Raw genomic sequence first — 25,090 nt, forward strand, 5'->3', positions numbered from 1 at the left:
GCTCTGCAGCAGGGCGTGTGGAGGCTGTTCCCGCGGTGGACGGGAAGGGCAGCCCCTTTCTGTGCCAAGACCACTTGGGACATGGGTGGTCTGTTGGGATCTATATGGACCCTCTCAGGAAGCTGGGGCCCGGGTCTGTGTCGAGACCCAGGCCTCCCGTGTGTGGGGAACCCTCACAGCGCCCACGGCATGGCTCCTCCTGCCCCAGGACGGGTCCTCCCTGCACGAGCACAGGCAGGTGCTGAACGCTCTCCTGACCTTATTGTTGAGAAACACCACTCTTTGTTCTTTAAAAATTTTCTCAGAGACTCAAATGTGGGTCAAGAAAGTACAAAAAGGCTGATTCTCTCTCGTCCGTGAAGCAGGGATCAGGTCTCAGGTGCTGGCCCCGACACACAGGCTTGCTCCCGACTTGCCGCAGCCCGTGTGCGCCCTTCGTGCTGCTGGGATCAAACCCCGGGAAGACGCGGAACCCGGTAATGCAGAGCAGCGAGACGCTGTCCAGGGTGCTGAAACTGTCCAGGGTGCTGAAACGCCGCCATGAGCATGGTCCAGACGTGCTTGCTGGGGCTGCCCTTGTCTAGGCCGCCCAGACCCCGGGAAACAGAAGCTCCTGCTCCAATGTCCCTCTCAGAGGAGCTGAGTATTAAGATGAAGCAAGCCCAAGAACACCCCCCGAAGTGTGCCCCCGAGCCCCGTGGGTAGGGTGAGCCGTGCGATGACCCTTGGCTTGTGGCCCCTTCCTCCATCAAAAACCCAGCAAGGCTGGTGAGTCCTCGCCATGTCTTTCCAACACTGTCTCCTCATGTTGGGGTTTCCCTGAGTGCGCCTGGATAATTCAGGATGATCTCCCCGTCCTGAGGTCAACTGATTGGCTGCCTAACCCCACTGCACCCACAATCCCCCTGTGCCACATCAGGGAGCACTCCCAGGCTCTGTGGTCAGGGCAGGGGCACCTTTGGGGCGTCATTGTTCCACTTCCCACGGTGCCTGGGGGATTCTGGGCCCACCCAGGTTTGGTGAGCCCTTCACGGAGTCCTCACAGGTGAGCAAGGTGTCCAGGTGCACGCACACACCCAGGGGATGGCAGGTGAGGTCCTGGGGGCACTGGCTACACTTTCTCTCAAGCCACTCTTCCTGAGCTGCACGCGCTGCCTGCACGCCACAGAACACATCAGTCAGCGAGCCTTCTAATGCGCAGCGCAGACCCAGGGAACACCGGGAAACTAGGGTCTTTTTCTTTGTCTTAAAAATCTCATTTTCACTCCTCACCTGGAGGAGGTTTAGCCATGCACATACGGATTTTAAGGAGATGAACCAGAAAGGGTTCTCAGTGAGTTGAGCCCGACCAAGCACCAGTCTTCTCGGGGCTTTAACACATCAGCAATCCCGAGTAAGATGCTGACGGGACGTCTGTACCCGAGAAACGAGACTCAAACTGGGGACAGACGGACGGCTGACCTCTAGGGTCTGGTCCGTGACTGGAATGCCAGAAATGGGCCCCTGGGGCCTGGGAGCAGGTGGGGGACAGTGGCAGGTCAGCTCGGGAGCGTGGTGTGGGGTCCCAGCAGTGTCCCCGCGGGCTCCATCCGCCCCAGCAGAGCAGGTCAGCTCTCCTGCTTCTGACAGCGGAGGCACCACCGCAGCCAGGTTGGCGTGCACGCTGGGTGGGGCCCGGTTCCGCTCGGCTCATCTCCACTGCATTTTCCGCCCGCTGCATTTACGACCGCTGCATGGACTTGGGTCCTCCATAAATGCGTCCGCACAGCCCCTGGGACGCTGTGCACGGCAGCGGCAGTAAACAAGGCAACGTTCACAAAGCCTGCCGTGGCAGGGCCCCAGCTCCAGAATCCCGGGCTGCAGCAGCAGCACCCCATCTGATGGCACACTCGATGGCCACACGTCATGTGGCCCATCAGGGACATCCCGGAAGGAAGCCTTCCTGCCATCACAAAGGACAAGGCAGTCAGCCAGCTCCCTGGAGCGGCCCTTTCTTCACAGCCCCCACCCCCTGAATGGTCTGGATGGGTACACGAGTGTCTCCCACACGTGGGCTCATCCTCCACCAAGACCAAGCCAGGGCAGGGCTCAGCTTGTCCTAAGAAAGCCCGTGGCTCCACGCACAACACATTCTGCCCAGGGCCACCTCATGGGGGCGATTAGGTGTGGCTCTGGCCCACCCCCCATGTGGGCCTTCTGACCCTCCATGACCTCTGGCCACTTCCCTGGTGGCCCTGGTCACATCCCCCCCCAACTCTGCCTCCTACCCACGTCCAAACTCCCAACCCTGAGCTTGTGGTCACCATTGCTCAGGACAGCCCGTCCTCCCTGAGGGGGCTCTTGGCGGGTGGTCCCCCCAGCAACAGCACCAGCGTCACCCAAAACTCCCTAAGGCACAAATCCTGGGCTCTTCCCCAGATCTGCTGAAGCAGAAATCTGTTTGGGGTGGAGGAACACCTGTGCAGTTCAAGCCCACGGGACAGCTCGGGCTGACACCCACCTCACTGCCCAGGTCACCCATGAATGCCTGCCTTTCCCAGAAAGTTCTGTCTGGGTCACCCTGCTGCTGCCCTATCAGGCTGACCCTCTCTTGCCACAACCTGTGGGGCCGCTCACTACCCCCAAGATCCTCCACCTAGGCCCCCGCCAGAGCCGTGATCTGGGACCCTGAGCAAAGCACCACCCCCAAACCTGGCACCTTCCTGCAGGCCCTCGCTGTCCCTCAGCCTGGGGGGCTCCCCGGTGCATGAGCAGGAGCCCCACTCCTGCCGGCTCGAACAGCCCCTCCTGCAGAGCCTGTCCCCACGACACCTGTTCCCTGGCCCGAGCCCTGCTGGTTGATGTGTCCGGATACGAACACAGCCTCTGGGCTGAGGTGATGAAGGAGACACACAGGCACAATCACCTGCACAGGTCCGGGGCACGGGAGCGGGAGACCGGCAGCCTGGGCGAGCGGCCAGGGCTGGACGCAGGGCAGTGGGCTACCATCTACCTCCCAAACCCTCATGTTGTGCCCCTACTGCCCATTCCAAGGAAGCCGCCAGGAGAGCCCCGGACACAGAGAAGCCAGAGAAACGTGCTCACTAGGAGACCCAGTGTTCTGGGCTTCAGGCCCTGGCTGCCCAACCCCTCCCAGGGTCCACAGTAAGGCCAGAGTTCGCCGTAGACAGGGCGGGTGCTGGGCGGGGTCCTTCTGACTCACGGTCTGGCTGCACCTGCCCCAGGAAGACCCCTGGGAACCCCACCAGGCCAAGGACCCCTCGCATGATGTGTGGACACAGGCACAGGTGTCTGTAATTATGGAAAACAGGACAGATGCCCACGCAGGCTGTGTTTAATACAAACGTGGAAAATGGAAGCCTCTAAGAGCAAAAGCTTGGCGTGTTCCCTCCGTGGCTCCCAGGAGTAACCGGGAGTGGCAGGTCTGGGGGGAGGAGGCCACACAGAGGAACACCACCAAGATGACACAGGGCCACCGTGTGTGGAGCAAGAGCTGGAGGAGAGGAGTCGGAAGTGGGGGTGGTGGCGGGCGCAGTGGGCCAGACACTCAGGCTCCAGGAGGCCGTGGGGGGGCAGGGCAAGGTCACTAGGATGGGTGGGGTGGGTCCAGTCCAGAACAGCTGACTGGGCCCTTGGCTTCTGGGCAAAGCTGAGCAGGCACAGACTTTGGACGCCGTGCGGGGACGGCTGGGGGCACAGACAGTATGGGCCTGGGGGCCGGACAGGCAGCGGTAAAGAACCACACCCACCACCAGGCGCCCTCAGGGACGTGTGCAGACTGGAGGAGTCCCCAGCCAGGGGTGGGGCAGGGTGACAAAGGTCCACACAGGCCCGGTTCGTCAGCCCAGTGCTCCCGCCTGCCCCCTCCTGGTGGTCTGTGCCCGAAGAACACAAGGAAACCACCTGGATGGGGAGAGGTGCCGGGTGGGCTCTCCTCCCCAAGGACGTGGGGGCAGGCCTCTACGGGGGCGCCGGCCGGCAGCTCAAGTGTCAGGGTCTCAGGGGAGAAAAGGTCCAGACCTGAAGGCGAGCCGGCAGCTCTCAGCACATGAAGTCACAAGGCCCGGGCTCAGGGGTCTTGGAGGTCACTCTGGGCTGCGCGGACAGGTGGTCAGTCCAAGATGGTGTTGAAGTCTGCAGTCAGGCTGGGGTCAGCCGCTGCCTCCAAGGCGGCCAAGGTCGCCCTCGGGAGCTGTCGGCACAGGTGCCCTTGGGCTGGAAGGGGACAAGCGACATGAGAATGCCCTGCAAGGCCAAGGTCGGGCAGGTGTGGTCCATCCCTGTGCAGGCCAAGCTCTGGGGGCCGGGTGGGCTGGGGTGTGCAGGACAGACTTGCTGCTGGGGCTCCCCCTGCCCATGTTGGGGCAGCTAGGGCAGAGGCCCAGGGACACAGGTTACGAGTGTAGACGACAGCCAGGCCAGTGGGGCTGGAGGGAGTGATGAGGCCTTGGCCTCTCCCCAAACCGGGGTCAAGGTGTGGGGAGGTTGAGTGAGCAGTGGGGCATGCCAGGCCCCAGGGTGAGAGCCTGCGACCCAGGGCACCTGCATCCCACCACCAGGGCTCCTGGACCCACCCACCGCCATGCAGACGTGGACGACGTTGCTCACGTACACACACAGCAGGACGGGGCGCCTCCCACTTACCTGCCCGGAGTGCCCCCAAGAGACACCGGTAGGTGCCACTGTGACGAGCCAGCTTGAGCAAGAAGGCCTGGAGGCAGAGCCACCGCGCAGCCTCAGAAGGAAACAGGCCAGAGGCGCCCTTGGCCCCCAGGGACATCCCTGCGCGGGGGTTGGGGGGGGTGCGGGGGGACGTGACATAGACAGACAGGCTAAGGCCACGCCCGGAAGACCATGTGCTCCGAGGTGCCCGATGCTGCCTAGGGTCCCTGCAGCCCCGTCCACGAGCCTGGGAGCAGGGGCAGAGGCTGGGGGTCAAACGGGCAACGTCAATTCAAGGTCAGCCCCAAAACAGGCCCCAGGGAACCCTGACTCTGGGCGCTTTGGTCCTGTTCTCAAAAGCAACCCGCACCAAACGAAGTAAAACAGGCCCGAGGGACACGGCGCAGCCTGAGCTACAGACCGGCCAGCTGCTTCTGGGATGAAGCAGAGCGGGGCAGGGATGGTCCTCGGGATGCCTGGAGGAAGGCCAGGCTGCAGACTGGCTGGGGCCTCGCCTCCTCTCCACTGTGGGCCTGGATCTATGCACAAGGTCGAGAGCACCAAAGCGGGAACAGGGGGTGCTGACACCCCCAGGCCCGACAGGTGAGCTCCCAGAGCCCGCAGCCGCGCCATGCCATAAGTGTGCCGGGGAGCATCCGCACACTGCCAGCGCCACAGGCGACCCCACAAAACCCGTCAGCCACACCCAGTAACCCCGGCCCTCCGCGCACACCTGTGTTCCTGGCTTTCAGGAGGGAGTAGCAGCGTGACGCGGTGTCTGAGATGATGCGGAGGAAGAAGGCGGGGTTCTTCCTCACCGGCTGGTCAAACGGAAACTGGAGCACACACGCGTGGAACCTGACGAAGGGACGCTTTGTGGCAGGAGAGCCCTGGGGCTGGGACGCGGGCGTGCATGTGTGTACACGTCTCTTCGCGTGCGTGCTCGTGCCTGTGTGCATGTGCAAGTGTCTCTGTGCGTGTGTGCCCCTATGCGCGTGTGCAGGTGTGTCTACGTGTACACGTGTCCCTATGTGTCTGCACGTGCCCGGGGCCACAGGACAAGCCCCCCCAGGTGGCTCCTGCTCTCGCTGACCACCTGGGCCCCTTCTGGAGTAACGGGCTTGTGCTTTGCTCGCCCAGCACCTGACTTCACACGCACGATAACCCGCTGAGGCGGGAGACCAGAGACCTGGAAACAACAGTGCACGCCTCTAGGTCACACAGACTCGCCCAGGCTCAACACGATGCCCGGCCCCTTGTCCGCCCCCCGGCTCCTGTGTCCATCTGTCCTGACTATGGCTGGAAGTTAGCGGCTCCCTGAGCAGCTAGGGGCAGGTCTCCCTTGCAAACCAGACCAAAGCCTGGCTTTGTGTCTGAGGCACGGCAGCCACCGGGACACCTGCGTCAACATGGCCCAAGGATGCAGTATCCCCCAAAGAGCTATAGGAAGGCATGAGAAGGGCAGGGCCCCACAACTGCCCAGCCACGCCCCAGTTCTCAGCAAGATGACCTGGAGCCACCCAGGGGCCAGGAATGTTCCAGAAGCACACGGGGCCTGAGATGTTCCTGTTAGAGGGACAGGAATGACAGCTGGGCTGTTTGTGGGCCACAACCCTTTCTGTGGGGACATCAGAGGGCTGTGGACCCTCCCCTGCCCCTGCCTAATCATCTGCTCTCCGGGACCTGAGCCCTGCGGTGTCTGCCTTCACCTCTGCACGCGGGCTGCCTGCATCTGCCTCGTGCCCCAGGCCCCTGCAAGGGTCCTGCTCAGTGCACAAGAGTGGGGACACCCAGGCCACACCGGCCGCCCACTCCTGCCTGGTGACAGGACAGACGCCTCCAACCATGCGAGGTGCACACACACACACACACACACACACACACACGAAACCGCAAGTCTGCAGTGAAAACCCGGCATATACCGCATCCTTCAATCCTGGGACACCAGGGGGCAGGGCGCACTGCCAGGCTGAGGGAGTGCCGGGGCTGCGACGGTCCTGTGGTGTGGCCGTGCGGCCGGGGAACCCACCTGTAGGCCTGCAGCAGGAATATCTTGTAAACGTTTGCATAAACCGTGCGGACGCAGTTCACCTGGTCACAAAGACAGAAAGACGCTGCGACCACGTCTGGAATTTAGATGTGGGTCTAGCGTTTTATCACCAGGTCAAAGCCAGGCCGTGGGCAGTGGGGGCGGGACTGCTGGAGGGAAGGACCCGCAGGCAGGGATGGGGAGGTGAGGGCTGAGCGGTCCTCAAGCCTGGGCCCCAAGGCCTTGGACGCCCACCATGGGGAGGGGCCTGACGCCCAGAACGCCCACCGCGGGGAGAGGCCCCAGCATCCGGAACGCCCACTGCCCAGAACGAGGGGCCGCGGTGGGGGCTGAAGACATCTGCACCTGGGTACCCAGATACAGGCTTGCACACACATGCGCACACACACACGCGCGCACACGCACACGAGCCCCGCGCCAGGCACGCGTACCTGCAGGTCCAGGAACAGGGCGCAGCACTTGAGCCGCAGGAGCGTGAACAGCTTGTACCGCAGGCTCCTCCCGGGCCGGGTGCCCTGGCTGAAGGTCAGGCTCGAGCGGATGGACGTGCGGGCGTAACTGCGGAACAGAGTGGCCCGCGCTGAGCTGTGTGACCTCCTCGAGGCCCGCCTGCCCACACTGTCCGGTGCACAGTGACTGCCCTGCACACGGTAGTGTCCGCCCATGCCCAGTGCCGCCCTTGGGGGAGGCCTGGGCCATGGGGTCGCAGATGGGCGGGGCCCCTCACCCCCGCACCGCACGCACTGGGCCATGGTCTGGGTCCCAAGCGTGTTCGCCCTTAGCAGCCCATGGCGCAGAGCCAGTAAAATCCACGCGACTCAAGTACACGTGTCTGTCACGTGCGAACACACGCCTCCCTGCGCGGCTTCCCGGGTCCCTTGAGGCCACAGCCCTGTGCCTTTCGGCTGCCTGGAGGACTTCTCGCAGGAGGATGGCGTCCCCCGGGAGGCCTGACCCCGAGGGCGAGGCTCGCGCGTGCGCACAGGGAGTGGGAGGAAAGTCGCCCGCTCACACCACAACACGGAGGCCCAACCACGGGGCATTCCTGCAGCCAGCCGCGGAGGTGCCCGGGTGCCCTGTGTAGTCTGCGCGGGGGGAGGCTGTCCTCAGAGCTGGTTTCGAGCACCGAAGCTCCAGGGTCATCTTCCGTCTCACTGAGCGTGTCCACCGCGGTCTCAGCTGTACAAGGGCTTCTCCGGGGAGAGGTTAGCCGCCGCCGCCACCACGCTACCTTAGCTCAGTGACTCTCACTGCGCAGCCGAGCAAATCTCCAATGACGTCCGTGACTTTTGCTTCTGGAGGACAGATTTCTGGAAGTGCACTTATGGGCAAAAGGTACGGATGTTTCAAGGACTTTAATACCAAATTACTGCTTTCCAGAGAACTCACTGGTGTTTGCCCTCAGAGACGTGCCCATGTGCCCGGGCCCGACGGGAGCACCACCGAGGTAGTGGGCGCCTAGGACAGGAGCTTCTCTGGCGGTGGGCAGAGCCTGGCGGAAGCGCCTCCACGCGCTGCCCCCTCTCCTCCATGACCGCGTCCATCGTGACCTTGCTGCAAGCCTCCGTGTCTGACCTCTGCAGAGCTCGGGGCCACGAGGGAGGCGCTGTTGCCAGGCCCGGGTTTGAATCCTGCACCGTGCTGCTGGGTGACAGGGGCAGGTCCCTTGTCTGCGCTGAAAGGACACATCTGAAGTAGCAGCGGACCCCACAGCCCACACTCGGCGAGGCCACTCGCACTTGGAAGCACTGTGACCGTCTCTGCCCCAGGTGCTCAGGGCCGCGGGCTGCGTCCTGCTTCCTCGTCCCCGTGCCACATTGGAGGACCTTCCTGTCTTCTGAGTCCCTCTGTGCTGTCTCTGCTGGTTTGTTTCCTGCGCCCGCCCAGAACTTGCTCCTGGGCGTGCTGAGACGCACCGGCGCGTCCTTGTGGGGCTTCTCAGAAAACCAGCTGTCTTCCCCTCGCTCCCCTGTGGCACCACGGCAAACTTGCTCGTGCTCGTGCACCCCGCCTGCCGCTCTGGCCGCCTCGCCCTCGCCCGGGCTGGGATTTGGGGAAGGCTTGGAAGTCTGCGAGACAAGCCCGCCTTGTCGCTGTCCCTTCCAGGACGCTTCTCATCCTTCTCGCATCTCCCCGCCCCTGCCTGGCCCCCGCAGCCGAGCCTTCAGGGCGGCATCCATGAGCAGGTGTGCACCGAGAGGCCCTGAGCAAGCATGGCGGCCCCCGACACCCACTTGCTCTCAGGCACTGTCACCACCTGGCAAGTCGCCAAATGGGATGCCAGGCTGGCATGGCAGTGCCCGACCCCCAAATGGCCCGTGCTTCTTGGGGAGCAGAGAGCTGGTCAGGGCCGGATGGCAAGGGAGGGCTGGAGGCCGGGGCAAATGAGCCGCGTCCCAGGGATGAGGAGAGACCAACCAAGATGGGGGCAGACAGAGCGGGAAAAGGGGGCTGGGCTTCACACACAGAAGCAGAGACGTGGGTCCACACGGGGAGGTGGGACCCGCAGAGCAGGCTGGGAGAGCGGGAAGAGCACCGTGGGAACAAGCAGGATGGTGGCGGCGCTGACCAGCGAAGGGAAGCCCCCCCACCGCAAGGCCGTGGAGTCAGGACTTGGTGCTCACACGGGAGCGCGCTCCTCCACTCATGCCCGTCCCGAGTCTGCGTCCGCGCCAAGCCCGGGGTCACACTGGGAGCTCTCGGGTTCAGGGGAGACTGGCCATGAGGGGATGACCTGGGTCCCCAAATCCACATCACAGCCCCAACTCACGTGACACGTGGGTCATGTGGGAACTGATTAAAGCTAAGGTCGTAGGTGGGCCCTGACCCTGATAGACATCCTTGGAGGAAGAGAGACGTGAGAGATGCCTGAGCAGAGATGGACGAGAGAACACAGGGAGACCACGGCAGAGACCATGAGGAGAAACGACCCTGCCCACACCTGGATCCTGGACACACAGCCCCCACGAAGTGAGAACAGCAAGTCTAGGGGAGCTGCTGGTCCGCGGTATTGCTCACGGCAGCCCAAGCTCACCGGGACAGGATGCCACATGCTACGTACATGGCAGGCCCTATGCACCACAGCCGTGCTCCCCAGGGAGGCCGTGCTGTGCGTTACGGGGTGTCCTCGGGAGCTTGTGCCCAGCAGGTCCCCAGACCTCTGAACTCAAGATTTACAGTGTCCCTGCAGAACACACCGGTGACCCCCATCTCCTGCACAAATTCTTCTTACCAAGAAAAGCCCAGAAAACCCCTCACCTACGGAGGGCGCTCAGTCCCAAGGAGGATGTGTTGTTGCCCCATCTGGGCGGGACGCCGGGCACCCCTGACCTGTGATCCACCCGTCCCACACGGAGGCAGAAACGGGGGCATGCCACGCTGCATCCCCTCTGCGGGCGCACTCACCTGGAGTAGTCACAGGACACCTCCAGGGTCTGGGTGTCCAGCAGCAAGCCACACCAGGGGAACAGGCAGTGGGCCGGCAGCTGGAGGGGCGCCGCGCTGCCCAGGGCCATGTCCTCCACGGGAAAGTTCACTGCCGTCTTCTGCAAATTGGCCGTGCAGCCATACTCGGGAACGCCCCTGACCAGGGTCCTGAAGCAGAGCGGCCAGGTCAGCCCCTGGGAGGAGGGGGCACCGCCAGGGGCGCTGGGGCACTCATGTGGTGGGATGGCCACGGTGCCGAGCCAGAGGGAGCCGGAGCCAAGGGCATGGCGGCGGGTGTGGGTGCTGCCCTGGGGAGTGGGGCTGCTTCCCCGGAGTCCCCTAGAAGTTGGGGCGCGCAGCACACTGGGCAGATGGCAGAGGGGCTGTGCTGCACACGCAGGAAAAGAAGTGAGGCCGTGACTGTGCTCGTGGGGCTCCCCTTTCTCCCTTTAGGCCACGTGGGGGACACGGTCTGTCCGGACTTGCTAAACAGGGGTGCTACAAGGCCTAGGCCCACGTGGGGGTTGGTTATTTTGCCAGAATTAAATCGGGCACATGGAGCCCTCAGTGCCGTCCTGCTCAAGCCCTGGAGTCCAGGGGCTTCCTTTCAAGCGTGGTTTTCCAGGGGAGGAGAAGGTGCGCAACCGAGGGGGCTTTGCTCTGGTTGCTGGCGGTCTATGGACAAACCTGTCACCGCGAGCCTGGCCGCAGGGGAGTCCCCAGGCTCTGAGGCAGCACGAGTCCCGCAGACACGCCCCAGGGCCACCCTCCGCCCGGCAGCCTGCACGGGGCATCCAGCAAATGTAAATCCGCCTCGCGACGGGGGCTGTTGCTCCAGGAGGGGTCAGAGGCCCCCAGGCATCGGGAGCGCCACGGGACACGTGTGGGGGACTCACCTGAGGAAGGCCTGTGCTTGCTTCAGGTGGGGCGTGACGAGCAGGAAGTCGTCCACCAGACGCAGGAGCAGGCTGCAGGGCATGGGAGAGCCGGGGCTGCGGCAGGGTCCCCGTTCACGAGGACAGGTGCAAAGTCACTTCCCCCAAAGGACTGAGACAAAGGCTGACCTCGTGGGACGTGGGAGTGCCAGGGGCGCATGGGCAGGGACACAGCCGCAGGTCATAGCCCGTGGAAACACGCCCAGGCCCCGACAGTGCTCAAAGCCACCTCTAAGCCTACACTCGAGACCCACTCATGACCCCCCATGTGACTGGACACAGAGCCACAGACCCCTGTCCACACCCAGCGGACCCGAAACGCAAGGTGGAGGTGGAAGCAAGTTGACACAGGCGCACCATGAGGGTCCGTACCCGTCCTGCTGGATGCCAGGAAACAGCCTGCGCTCCATGTCCCCGTAACACAGGCTGCACAGCAGGGTGGACAGGACGGAGCCCTGTGGGATCCCCTGACACTGGACATACGACCTGGGGGACAGGACGCAGGTAGGAGGAGGCCCCGTGGGCCTCGCACTCATTACAGACACACGTGCATGCAGACCACAGACATGCAAACCACGCACACGTGGAGACCCACCACATGCAGACCAGCACGCGTGTGGACCATGTACACAGACCACAGACACACGCAAGCCAGACAGGCACACAGACCACACTTGTGTGCAAACCATGTACACAGACCAGAGACACACAAGTAGACCACGTACACAGACCACAGCCACGCACACAGCCACGCACATAGACTATACACGCATGGAGACCACACAAGCACAGACACACGCGCTGGTCACGCACTGGTGCGCACACGTCACACACACAGCAGAGTGCACGTGGATCAAGACCACTGTGCACCCCACGAAGCCCTGACAAATGTCTGTTTACTCGTGCAACTGTCCACATGGGTCTGACCTGTTTCTGTAAAGGTCCCGCAAGCAGAGAAGCAGGTGGGGCGCCTCTGAGGGAGCCCCGGGGGTTGGACACAGCAATGACCTGTGCCTCAAGCAAGTTCTCCTCCGGCCTGGGTGCTGTGGACAAGCACGTGGCCTCTGGGAAGGCCGGCCAGCAGTACACCCATCAGCAGTGATTCTCAGGACGCGTTTCAGATGTAATTACAGGTAACAAGTGCCATAATCAGTCATAACATGATAATAACAACACATTCTCTAACTAAAAAGCTTCTGATTCCCAGAGCACCGGGAATGTTCCCTGGGAAGGTGCCCACACCTCCAGCCGACCTCTAATGACCTTGGCAGTGAGTCTGAACCCTCACGACCAGCGCTCTCACCCCACACTGGGGTCCCCCGTGGGCACTCACCCAGGAAAGTCTGCTTTTGTTTCTATAAAATAAAAAAATTATCTGTGGCATTTAAATGCCAAAGGACTTCCCAAACCCCAGGAGCCCCGTGGCCACAGGGTCTGCAGGTGACAGCAGGAAGGTGGCAAGGACCCCAACTCACTTGCCCCCGATCCTTATGACGTGGTTGTACACCAAGCTCAGGAAAAGGTGGAAAAGGCCGCTGCTGGCTTCGTTCAGAGAGTAGCTCTGCAGGAACAGATGGACGTGTGGGTGGGCGGGACGGCCACGGCAGGCAGTCTGTGACTCTGGCCGGGCTCGAGCCTGTGGGTGCCGGCCCAGAGGGCACGTTGCAGTGTGTGTCCCGCAGCGGCAGGCAGGAACCCGGCAGCCAGCGAGCACAGGTCTACATGTCTCCGAGCCTCGGTGGCCGGACCGGCTCATCCCCATCCCTGGTTCTGCTAAAGGCCACAGAGCCACGGGGCTGAGCTGTCCCCGAGGGCCCTCAGGAGCAGCGCCCGCTTACAAGCAGGAGGAAGGCGTTTCCCCCAGAGGGTCAGGTTCAGGTGGGGACACAGGGTGAATCCAACTCGTCCTCCCCTTGGGGCGTGTTGTCGTTCAGCCTCAAGATCAAAACCGAGGGAGAGGAGGTCTCGAGCTCACCACGAGGAGGACTGCTGCTGGACCGCAGCAGACAACCTGGCGGCGTAGATCCCTAAGAGGCTGCCCCGGGGCCCCTCCAGCCGCAACCGGGGGCCGCCGCCGTGTCCACGCCCCGCCCCGGCATGCGCCGCGGCCGCCTCGCCCACCTGCTCGATAACCACGGAGTCCCTGAGCGAGCTCGTCTCCTGCAAACGCTCCACAAACTGTCTCATGTACGGCGGGAGGTCTGTGAAGGTGGACACCTGCCGGCAAAGAGGAATGGGTGAGACAGCTGCGCACCCCGGCCAGGCGGGCGGAGGCCACGTCACAGGAGACCTCGTCAGCGCCGGGGACGAGCAGGTGCCATCTGGGAACAGTAGGCCACAGCGCTGGGAGCAGGTCTGGACTGCGGAGCTCGGGAACCATCCACCTGGTCAGTCCCCTGTCTTTCTCTTTGGGGGGGGGGGGGGTCCTGCCTTCCCAAGACCCCTCCCTGACGTCTGAACCTTCACCGTGGGAGGTGGAACCCAAGCAGGAGGCAGTGGGGGTCCCGGCCACCCAAGCAACCAGGACGGAGGAGCGGGTCTGGGGCAGAGAAAGGAGCCAAGCTGCCATTTCTTCCCTAGTCCCACTGCCTCCGGGCACTGGGAGCACTGGGGGCTGCTGGGAAGGGCCGCTGAAGCAGTGAGAGGCCGCGGCGGGGACCTGGGCGCGCTCTGGTGAGCACAGGGGCCACGGCGGGGAGGGGGGAGGGGGGCCAGCGGCCAGCAGCATCAGAGCAAAGCGCTCTCCGCTCCCTCACTGTCGGGGGAGTCAGTCTCCTCCGCAGAGAAAACCAGGATTCTGCGAAACCTATGGTTCACGGGCTTCGTTCAAGGCTGGCCCCTCACAGACAGCAGCGGCGGGAGTGACCACGAGGGAGACCACAGCGGAGGTGCCGGGAACCTGCCTGAGGACGAGGCTGCTACCGAGAGGCCGGGATTCAAAAATCCATCAAGACAGACAACGAACAACACAGCGAAACAAGGAGAAAGGAAAGATGACGCAGAGAGACCGAGTCTGAGAAACCCACCCCGGGCACCGGGAGCTGAGGGCAGGGTCGGCGGGCCCAAGAGCCCGAGGAACGGGCGGAACAGGCGCTCAGCGCGAGCCGGCCGGAAACCCTGCGCGGGAGACACGCGGACAGAAGCCGTGAACAAGCCCCCGCAGGCGTCCCGGAAACCAGCCCTGGTGCACGGAGCGCTGAGCACAGGAGCTGCGCCCACGGAAACGCCCGACGGCATCGCCACCGCGAGACACAGACAGCGGAGCAGAAAGGACCGGCGTCAGCCACCCGCCCCTGCCAACCCGGCTCCACCGACGTGAAACACTTCTGCTCATCCAAACATCCCGCTTGTGACCAAAAGGGCAGAGACAGACAGAGAAGGCACCTGGGGTGCCTCAGCAGCCTCGGACCAAGGGCTGGCACCAGACACGGGAAGAACCCCCAGAAGTCCATGACAAGCGGCTCGCGACTCGCCGCAAACAGGAGCTGACCTCGTGGGCCTCTCACACACGGGGACACCCAAGTGGCTTCCGCAGGGCGCTGGGCAGGCACGTCGTGGGGATGCTGGCCCCGGCATAGTGCGGCCGTCCTGATTCCATGGCCGCGGGCTCAGCCGGCTCGGCCGCACACGTGGCAACGTGGTCAGTCGGCCGACCCGGCACGGCTCCGCCTCAGCAACACCGCAACAACAACGAGCGCTCTCGCCCACGGACCACCCGTCGGGGGAACGCCTGCCCCACCCTGGGCGCCCCCGATGCCCACCCAGCAGGAGGCAGAGCCCCGCCAGGCAGCGTCGGGGCCACACAACTCCGCCCATGACTGGAAAGTGAAGGACCGCCACCCGTGTTCGGGCTCGCCTTGGAGCAGAGGGAACCAGACAGGAAGGGCACGTTCCACCCGTCACATTCATGGACTTCGAGACAGGTCCATGAGTCCACATGGCTGATGTCAGAGCAGGGGGCACCCTGGAGAGGGGCAGGGGGCCTGGTGGGCACCTGTGATGTTCTGTGTCTCAACCCCGTGGTGGCTGCCACCTGCGCCACGCGTGTAAACCCCCCATTCCTCACAGGCTCAGGATTTGCAAACCACACTCAGCCTCACGCCGCAGGTGCTCACGGGGGCTCTCCCCAGACTTCCCAGGTCGGCGCCTTCCCCTTGGCGGCCTTCTGCGTGCCCACATCAAGTGCTGCTCCGCAGGCCTGGCTGCTCTGACGGTTGGCGGAGAACTGCCACATGCTGACCAGGCCACTTGTCCTTTCCCAGGCCCGGGGAAGGGGGGAGGGGCACCCCCAGACCCTCAGCTCTGCTGTGTGGGCAGGGACAGTGAGTGAGGCCCAGGTATCCACGCGGTGCTCTCCTCTCCCGCAGCGCTGGCCCATGGGGCTCACTCTGCCCTCGGCATGACCTCGGGCCAGGCCTGGGCTCCCACAGGCTGTCTGCAGGGACATCAGCCCCGCCGCAGCTGGCATCCCAGGGGCCCTGCTTCTGTAAAGGGACACCAGGAGGCAGCGGCCCACAGGATGAGAAGACTCGGACGTAACAGCAGCGAGAGCGTGGGACAACTTCTGGGGCTGGGTAGAGGGTGGGCAGACCCACGGCACAGACACGTCCACACGACACCCTCGTCATGGAGCACACGCCCCGTGGCTCTTACATGTCTCTTGAAGGACCTGCGGACGTGCCCCTGGGCGGTTCTCCGGACCACGGCGTAGCGACGCAAGCAGTAGGTGTTTTCATGAGGCCTGAGCACGTTGGCGACGACCTCGGCCAGCCTGTCCTGGGGTAGGGCATCATACGCCCCCGTCACGTCCACCTGTGCGGGACGGATGTGCTGTTTATGTGCTGCACCTGGGGGCCCCTCGGATGCGGGAGGACCGAGACACCCTGGCCCCCCACTGTCTCCCGTTCCCGTGGCACACACCCGTTCTACGGCCCCCAGACTCAGCAGCCGGAAATGTGATGGGGCTTCCCCAGAGGATGCCCCATTAGTGCAAACTCAGGGAACGAAGGCCAGCCACAGCCCATGACACACGGTCAGCTGGTCGGGAGGACCGTTCCTGCAGACCGGACGTGCCCAGCTGGCTCACTCAGGCATGGGCTCGGGACGGAACCGGGCACCCACCTTGACGAAGTACAGGCGGGGCGCTGGATCCCGGGCCCGCACACGCAGCACAAAGTCGTGCCAGGCCCTGTGGATGTCGTCCATGCCCAGCACGGAGGCCCCCAGGAGTCTGGGGCGCCGGGCCCGCTCGTAGTTCAGCACGCTGAACAGCGTCTTCACTTGCGAGGTGAGATGCTGGATCTGTGGAGCCGGCCCGGAGCAGGGGCAGCACGCCCAGAAGACGCCCATCACACAGGGGCCATGTCAGACCTCCCTGCCCCGGCCTGCTGGGCCCCCCAGGCCCAGCACCCTGCCTCTGTGCCTCCCCTAGCCCACCCAGCATCCCCCAGACTCGACTCCAGAAGGGCCAGAGGACCGATCGCCCCACACATCCTCAAACCCTGGCTTCTCCCTAGGGATCCGCTACAGGGTCTGGGAACCGTGGAAACTGCAGCTGCAGGCGTCTCTCTTCTCCTCCCACCGAGCCCCCCGCCACATGAGGCAGGGACCCTGCACCCCAGCATGGAGGAGCGCCCCTTCACGCACAGACCCAACCAGGTCCCCAGTCAACATCAGCAGCTTTGCTTTCTCATCCAGGGACACACAGCGACAAAATCACCCCCACTCTGTGGAACCACTGAGAAAGGGTCAGAGCTCTGGTGAGAGATGCCATTGGCAGGGACCACGAAGTATGCCAGGCACGGGGGTGACACCTGCGGGGTAGGGGTGTGCTAGGCACAGGGGTAAGATCCCGCCAAGGGGTGCTAGACACAGGGGTGAGAACTGTGGGGAGGGGTGTAAGGCACCGGAGTGAGATCCCGCTGGGGGGGGGGTGTTAGGCACAGGGGTGAGATCCCACAGCCGGGGAGGGGTATGCTAGGCAGGGGGGTGAGATCCCGCCAGGGGGTGCTAGACACGGGGGTGAGACCCATGGGAAGGGGTGTAAGGCACGGGGGTTAGATCCTGCGGTAGGGGTGGGTGTGCTAGGCACGGAGGGGAGGTCGTGTGGGTCACTGGAACACCAGCAGGCTAGTGGCAGATGAACGACCCAGTTCTCTCTGTCGTTGGCTCACGGGGAGTACCGAGTCCCCTGCAGCAGCAGGATCCCAGAAGCCAGGGGCTCGGCGTGGCCAGCTTGTGTCACAAGAACCTGTGGGTCCCCGGGGTCTGCCTAGCATCCTGTAGGCCTGGCCTTCCTACAAGCCCCTTGTCTAACCGTGGGCGCACTTCCCATCAATGCAGCCTGACCACCACAGAGCTCCTCCTGGCCTCCTGTCTACCTGCACACCGAGCCGGGGCTCCAGGGCTCCTGACTTAGAGACAAAACAGCAGCGCTGACCTTCTTGTCTCGGCACAAGGTTCTGGCTCCCGCCACATAGTCCATGTTCACGATCGGCCGCAGCCCACCGGGCTTGGGGAGGAAGCGGAGTCTGGACGTCAGGAGAGTCGCCCTGGCTTCGTGCTGTCTTCGGACCTCTGCGGCGGACAGCTCTCGGAGGCGCACGCTGGTGCGGTGCTGTCTGAAACACAGAGCCTCGTGGGCCGCGGCTGGGCGGGCGCACAGGAAGCGCAGGGCGGGGGGGCCTGCCCGAGAGCAGCCGGGCTCCTGAAGCGCCAGCGCCAGACGCCAGTCACCCAGGACACCGAGGCCAGCCAGCTGGAGGAGCCCCCTTCCACAGTGGGTGCCGGACACCAGGTTCCCTCCAGACAGAGCCCTGGGAGGCCCAGGCGGGAGCAGCCGGGACCCTTGGACAAGGATGGGCGAGGGGGTGACCGGTGCAGCCCCCCAGAGGAATGGAACCATCTGTCCGTGGGCCTGCCGGCCCCCTGCAGCCTCTCCCCCACCACCGCCCACAGGCCGGCCCCAGCAAGGAAGCGGGGTATGCGAGCCCAACCCCCCATGGGGCCTCCGATGCCCGCCAGGCAGAGGGACAGTTTCCACAGTCCCTACAAGGACTCTCAGGAGCCACAAGATATTTGAATCATTACACAGGCCACACTGTTACATTGAACCCACAACAGAGGCTGCCCGACCCTCTCCCAGGTGCCGAAGGACACAGCCCAGCTCCCTCAGTGGAGATGTCCTGACTCAGGGCTCGGGCTTGGCCCAAGTGTGCAATGCAGCCCAGGAACCCCAATCTCGCCACTTTGGGGCCTTGCCAAGCCCTGTGAGGACACAGCCTCCTGGCCAGGGCTTGTCCTTCAGACTGGCAGACCGTCCCTGACGGGATCCTGAGCCAGCGTGTGGCCAACACACTCCTTCAGACGGACATGACACAGCCCTGCAGACGAGCCGAGCAGCCACTCCGGCAAGGCAAGCTGGAAGGTTCTGCCTCGGGGGCCCCTGCCTGAAGCACGCCTCTGTGCCAGATCCTGTCTGCACGCCACCACGGCCAAGACCATCCCGCTCATTCTGTGTGAATTCGAAGAGCATTTGACCCACGTACCAGGTCAAGCCAACGACCTGCCTGTGAGGTTGTTTCCATTCAGTACAACCTTCTCCCCTTTCAAGAGCCCAGACCCCAGGTGGCCCAGACTCTGACATCTCAGGTGAATGAAGGGGGCCCCAGGAGTCTGTGCCCAGGGTGGGACCCCCGGTGAGGGGTACCCGGAGGCATGGAGCCAGCTGGGGGGTCGGGACACGGGGCTGTCATCTGCACACACAGGGGGGCGGGACACGGGGCTGTCATCTGCACACACAGGGGGGTGAGACACGGGGCTGTCATCTGCGCACACGGGGAGCAGGACAGGGAGCTGTCATCTGCAAATGTGGTGGGGCGGGACACAGGGCTGTCATCTGTGCATGTGGGGGACAAGAAAGGGAGTTGTCATCTGCAAACACAGGGGAGCAGGACAGGGGACTGTCATCTGCACACACAGGGGGGAAGGATGCTGGGGCTGTCATCTGCACACGGAGGGGGACAGGACACGGGGCTGTCATCTGCACGCACGGGGAGGACGGGACATGGGTCTGTCATCTGCACACACAGGGGGGCGGGACACGGGGCTGTCATCTGCACACACAGGGGGGCGGGACACGGGGCTGTCATCTGCACACACAGGGGGGCGGGACACGGGGCTGTCATCTGCACACACAGGGGGGCGGGACACGGGGCTGTCATCTGCACACACAGGGGGGCGGGACACGGGGCTGTCATCTGCACACATGACGGGGGGGCGGCAGGACACGGGGCTGTCATGTGCGCACACAGAGACAATCGTGAGCGCGCGGCACTGGCAGAGACACCTGACTCCCAGGGTCTGTAACGGGCTCCAGACGCTCTTCCGGTAGAAGAAGAGCCGGTTCTTCTGAAACGTGGTTTCCGTGACGTAGAAAAATGACCTGAGCAGCTCAACCACGTAGGTGCCCATCAACCAGCACAGGAGCCTGGCCAGGACCCCTTCTCTGCGGCGGTGCTCGGCGGCCGGCACACTGCGAGCCCCTGGAATGGGAAAGGCACAGACTGCAGTGTCCACTCTGCCCATCGCAGCCACACTGGCTGCTCGAAACGGGCAGGCAGGGACTGAGGCTCAGGGAACACGATCCTTGGCCCGAGGGGGACACACGCCATTACCACATGTCTGCTGACTGCGGGACGGGAGAACACCTTGGATGTGTGGCGGAATAAGACATTACTGGTTTCACGTTTCCTTTGCTACTTTATAAAGTGGCTACTGGAGTTTCAATGACGCAGGCAGTCACATCACATTTCTACTAGACAGAGAGGGGCTTCGTCATCCGTCCTGGCTTACGAGCAGGATGGAGAAGCAGAGACACACTCTCCCTGGGGGGACCTGGCCATTCAGCAGCATCACCGCTGGGCAGCAGGGTCCAGATGTACCCGGGGCTTCCCAGGCCAAACCACACAGGGGTAAGGGCCGCCAGACGCTGTGCAGCTGGGAACGGGCACCAGAGAGCTGCGAGAACTTACACAGGACCGTAGACATACACCACGGGAATGGGAAGTCACTCCATGGGGCCGGGGACACGCACCATGGACCCAAACTGTCCTCTGTACTCTATTCTGTGCACTTGGTAGGAAGGGCACCCAGAATCTGGTCTGGGGGAGAGGACAGAACAGTGAGAGGGGGCAGGGACACAAGGGCAGGGACAGAGTTCAATGACCACTGACCAGAACATAGCACGACCTCTAACCGGGGGCATAACTAAGTGGGAGATCACATCAGGCCCTCGTGCTGCTCAGGACGAGGAACCCCGAGAGGACAGCAGAGCTCGCAGCTCCCAGCCGCCACCGGGGCAAACCAGGAAGGAGGGTGGAGTGGGAGAGGCACATGGTTCCCTGCAAACAGGGACGAAGGGCACAGGAAAGGCAGACAAACTGGGAAGAAAGATGAGGGGGCATCGGGCACGTCTAGAGTCAGAGGAAAGAAGTCAGATTCTCCAGGTTAGTGGCAAAGATTGCCAGACTGGACGAAAGCCAAAATAGCAGCTGCTGACCAGCAAGGCCCAAACCGTGAGGCTCCAGGAAGGCTGGACGCCGACACCCGCCAGGAGAGAGCTGGCACGCCGCTCGGGGGCATCAGGACAGATGTTAACGTAATGGGCACTGACAGCCCCAGGGACGTGAACCTTCTGGAATGCTCACACCTGGTACAACCTGACAGATACCATCGGAACAGGGAGCAACGGACAAACCCGCCCCAGATGAAGACAGCACTGCCCCTAGCATCTCGCCCTCGGCACAGGGACGGGGGATCTCGGGTGGTGTGAATGCAACAGCCACCCGCAGGCCTGCAGACACACGAGGGACATGCACGTCTGCCCACCTTGAGCAGCCCAGATCCCGCAGACAGGCCGCCACACAGCCAAGTCACGAATCAACAGAAAAGATCACACAGAGCTCAGCAGCTCACTGACCAAAGACGACATCGAACAAGAAATGGAAACTTCTCAGAAGCGACTGAAACTGGACACGGGCAGCAAACAGAAGGTGGGGCACAGCTAAGACACAGCCAGGAAGGGAGCACGGCCGATCACTGGCCAGGCGCTCAGAGAGGCACGCCGGCGAACCTGATGGCAGGGCGGGGGGGCAGGGACACGGCTCTAAAACCCAACCGTGGCCCAGAAAGCCCCAGTGAGGACCCTACAGAGACACCAGATTCCACTCCGAAGGTCAAGGCCACCGTTCAGACTATCGTGGGGTGCGCGTAAGTCCACGGGACGGGATGACAGAGCACAGCCCACACAAGACCACCTGTGCCTGGGGTCAGGGAACAAGGGCTGCCACCAGCCTAATATGGGCCGGGGGGGGGGACAGGCTGGGGGGGCGGGGGGCACCTCCCCAGGTTCCATCAGGAATCCATTCTGTGATGTCTAGTGACACTGGGCAGCAGATGGGGAAAGCCCAGCAGTCTGGCCTCTGGGGATGGGGACAGGAATAAGAGGGCAGAGTGGCAAGCAGGACGCTGGTCGAGGTTGGCTTGACAGAGACCGAGCCCTGCCCAGATGACGGTCTGCACGGGGGAGGGTGGAAAAGATGACCCGAGGGCCATGCTTACAGAGCCTTGATCTCATTTATTCAGCCTTGTGTGCAATGTGCGTGGCCACAGCCGCAGGAAGGAACAGGCCGCCAGGGCCACAGCTCGAGTGTGCAAGGACACAGGGAGGTCCAGGGGCTGGGCCCGTCACCTGGGAAAGCACCAGGTCCTTCCTGTGTGCGGTACGCGGGGCATGGAAGACCTCGTATGAAGCTGGGGACGGGGCCTCGGAACTCAACGCTTCCACCAAGTGAGCGGCAGCCTGAGAGCACCGGTGCTGTGCCGGGCACCTTGGAGGGTCAACCACGCCGCGCCGGGAAGGGAGTGGCTGGTTATGAGCACACAGGCATGACCAGTGCGAAAGTTCTAGAAATGTGCTGTGCAACACGGCCCTTACGCTTTGCAACGTGTCTTGTAGACTAAACCATTCGTTAGGAGGGTGCATCTCAGGCGGCGTGCTGTTTTCCCACAATTAAAACACAAAACTTACAAGCCCAAGTTATTGGAAAGTTGCTCAGAGCCTCTTGGGGAACCAGAAAGGGTGTACCCTTGGAGACCATCACAATCACGATCTTTGGAGATGAGGCGGGTGCACTTTAAGCTCTACCGTGGGAGACTGAGATAGATACCCCAGGTGGTGACCCTGGTTCTGAGAGGGCTCGCCAATCTTCTCATCTAGGAGTCTCAGATGTCTTGCAAGCTTGGGGAGTAGATCAAATGGCAAAACCCCAGGGTCTCTCCTTGTTGCCACTCCCCACCAGGGACCTTGGCCGGCGGCTGGACCTGCATCCCCACATCTGCTCCCCGCGCGTGTCCCCAGGGCCTGCGTGTCCCCAGTGCCTGCCTCAGTCCATGTAAAGCAGGCAGGAGGGGTCAGAGGTGGAGGGAGGGACCTGGTCCTGTAGGTCCAACCAGGCACCTGCGGCCTCTGCTGCTCACCTGGGCTCCCCCGCAGCCAGGCGCAGTCCTGCACTTTCATCTTCCACGTCAGCTCCTGGGGCGAGAGCTTGGCGTGCTTGCCCAGAGAGATGAACTTCTTCACGTTCCTCAAGAAGCGGCGCTGGTTGTGCCTGGAGCCCCAGAGCGCGGGGGGCACCAGCCGGCGCAGGCAGGCCCGCAGGAAAGCGTACACCTGCCAGGGGCTGCTGTGCTGCCGGAGAAGCTGGACCAGGCGCCGAGGGTCCGCGTTCTCCTCGGGGGCTGCCACCGGCCTCTCCAAAGGGCAGACGCCCCCTCCTCCGCGGGCCTGCTTGCTAGACGCGGCTCCAGGGGCCTCCGCCCGAAGCGGGCAGTGCGTCCTGAGGAGCGCGCGGTAAGGGCACCGCGCGTGGTTCCCAAGCAGCTCCTGGAACAGAGGCCGCATCCGCCAGTAGCGTGCGGGAAGGCGGCGCGTCCTGTGGGCAGCCCCTGCCCTCCGGGCCGTGGAGCCCAGAAAGACGGTCTCCACGAGTTTCCGGGCCCCGGTCAGGCTAGGCGGCAGGGCGCTGAGCAGGAAGGAGGGGCGCAGCCGCTCCCTGCCTCCTGAGCAGTAGAGGAAGTGCTTGGTTTCGGGGTGCGCTGGCTGATGGGGTACTCCCTGGGGTCCCTGAGATGGCTGTGCCGCAGCGGAGCTGAGACGAGTCCCAAGGGGCCCTCCCTCCCAAGAGGCAGCTTCTGCAGCGACCCTGACAGGTGTCACTCCGTGAGGTTTGTTGTCACCCGGCCCATGCGCCCTGCCCAGGTGGGCCTGGGCAGACGGCCTCTGGGTCCCCTGCTCGGGCTCCGGGGTCACGCCGCGCCTGGGCCTCTTGGCTAGAGGGGGACTGCTCCCGGATCTGCCCCGCCGCCGCCGCCTTGCGCCAGACTTCCAGGCCTGGCGCGTGGGTCGGAGGTCCTTCCAGGTCCCAGGACCGTGGCCGGGGGGCCCGAGGGGCCGAGACACGGCGGCGGGGACGCAGAGGTCGTAGAGCGGAGGCCCACACACCTGGTAGGCGCAGCTCGGGGCCACCAGCACGTAGAGCGCGCAGCACGTGAGCAGGTGGGCGAGCACATCGTCGCCCACGCGGCGCAGCAGCAGCCCCCACGCGCCGCTGCCGCGCAGAGTTTCCGTCACGGTGTTGGGCAGGTAGCTGCGCACGCTGGTGGTGAAGGCCAGGGGCGGCCCGCCGCGGGCCCCGTCTAGCAGGGCGAAGCCGAAAGCCAGCACGTTCCTGGCGCCGCGCTCGCACAGCCTCTGCACCACCCGGGCCACCAGCTCCTTCAGGCAGGACACCTGCGGGGGGTGGGGGTGGGGTCCTGAAGGGCTGGGGACCGAGGCGCCCGGGGGCCCGAGCGCGCGGCCCTCCCCCTCCCACACCGGCAGGCCCGAGCCGGGTTCCCGGGGCAGCCCACCTGGCGGAAGGACGGGGCGACGGGGGGTGGCCGCGCGTCCCAGGGCACGCACACCAGGCACTGGGCCACCAGCGCGCGGAAGGCCGCCGGGTCCCCGCGCCGCACCAGCCGCCGGCCCTGGGGCCCCAGGCGCCGCAGGAAGGAGGCCAGGGGCAGCACCTCCCGGTAACGGCTCCGCAGCAGAGCGCGCACGGCGCGGCACCGGGGCGCGCGCGGCATGGCCGGAGAGGGGCGGGTCCGCGGGAGGAAGGGGCGGGCCCGAGAGGGGGTCCGCACGAGGAGGCGGGGCTTCGGGGAGGAAGGGGCGGGGCCTGGGCGGGGTCTCGGCTTTCTAGGGTGTTGGCGCCCAGGTGTGGCGAGGCCCTGCGCGCTTTGGCGGCTGGACCGCATCCTCTCCACCCACGCCCCGCGATCCCGTGCAGGGAGCCGCCGTTGCAGGGGAGGTCGCACGGCGGGGAGGGGTGGAGGCGACCGCGGCTCTGGGGTACCCGAGGGGGAGCCCCAACGTGGGGCACCTGGTGCGCCCTGCGCCGCCTGGGAGAGGGGCCCCTGGTTTGTCACTTTATCCCATGGGCCGTGTCCCAGGCGCCGAGGGCTGCGGGGGAGTGCGGGTGGAAGGAGCGGGGTAGCGAATAGGCGACGATGCCCGAGAAGGGTCGCTGGCGCTCCGCCCACGTGGGCCTGGGGGCAACGGAGGGCCCTGGTTCTTTCTGGTCAACTGGGTCTCCTAGACCCTGGGTTGTACTTTCCACTTTCAGGTCCTTAGGCTTCTGTTGTCTGCGCCAGTAACAGAACCCAAATCCGTTTCCTACCAACCGGGGTCCATGAAAGACGGGGAGAAACCGGAGCCCCAGGGCCCGTGTGGCGCCGTGAGCAGGCCCCTCACACCAGCTCCGGGCTCACTCGGAGTGGCCCGTGGAGGGCAGGGCTGGGCAGGTGGAGGGACCTGCCTTGGCCTGGGAGCCCCTTCCCGCCCAGCCCAGACCCAGTGTTGACGGCGCTGGTCGTGAGGCTGGAACGAGAGTTGCGAATGGCCTTCCTAATGAGA

At 64.1% G+C, this 25,090-nt stretch overlaps 1 protein-coding gene across 8 annotated transcripts; it reads right to left on the reverse strand.

Annotated features, from left to right (window-relative positions):
* Positions 1–214: 214 nt before the first annotated feature.
* TERT (telomerase reverse transcriptase) lies at positions 215–24,264 on the reverse strand. 8 transcript variants are annotated; one of them, XR_007127613.1, is made up of 17 exons: positions 24,043–24,264; positions 22,612–23,923; positions 19,421–19,616; positions 17,513–17,693; positions 16,195–16,374; positions 15,727–15,885; positions 13,195–13,290; positions 12,549–12,634; positions 11,446–11,559; positions 11,035–11,106; positions 10,118–10,306; positions 7,144–7,270; positions 6,692–6,753; positions 5,396–5,520; positions 4,645–4,782; positions 4,021–4,215; positions 215–1,942 (listed from the first exon to the last, which is right to left on the reverse strand). XR_007127613.1 is itself a non-coding variant. In XM_047730939.1 (16 exons), the coding sequence occupies exons 1-16, from the start codon at positions 24,259–24,261 to the stop codon at positions 4,152–4,154; spliced, it is 3,249 nt and encodes a 1,082-aa protein (XP_047586895.1). In that variant the 5' UTR covers positions 24,262–24,264; the 3' UTR covers positions 3,298–4,151. The 8 variants fall into 8 exon arrangements, 5 of the variants coding, with proteins under 5 accessions (XP_047586895.1, XP_047586894.1, XP_047586896.1 ...); XR_007127612.1 differs by lacking the exon at positions 215–1,942 and adding an exon at positions 3,298–3,710; XM_047730939.1 differs by lacking the exon at positions 215–1,942 and having other exon boundaries at positions 3,298–4,215; positions 4,645–4,711.
* Positions 24,265–25,090: the final 826 nt, after the last annotated feature.

The sequence above is a fragment of the Lutra lutra genome, chromosome 5, assembly GCF_902655055.1.
Source record: "Lutra lutra chromosome 5, mLutLut1.2, whole genome shotgun sequence".
Taxonomy (NCBI): Eukaryota; Metazoa; Chordata; class Mammalia; order Carnivora; family Mustelidae; genus Lutra; species Lutra lutra.

What these genes read in the sequence shown, in the direction of transcription:
- TERT (XM_047730938.1), bottom strand. Translation starts at nt 24,261, where the DNA reads ATGCCGCGCGCGCCCCGGTGCCGCGCCGTGCGCGCTCTGCTGCGGAGC. An exon ending in CCCGCCTGTACTTCGTCAAG is followed by an intron (nt 15,886 to 16,194) that starts GTGGGTGCCCGG and finishes CGTCCCGCACAG; the next exon opens with GTGGACGTGACGGGGGCGTA. An exon ending in CCCTGTTCCTGGACCTGCAG is followed by an intron (nt 6,754 to 7,143) that starts GTACGCGTGCCT and finishes CTTTGTGACCAG; the next exon opens with GTGAACTGCGTCCGCACGGT.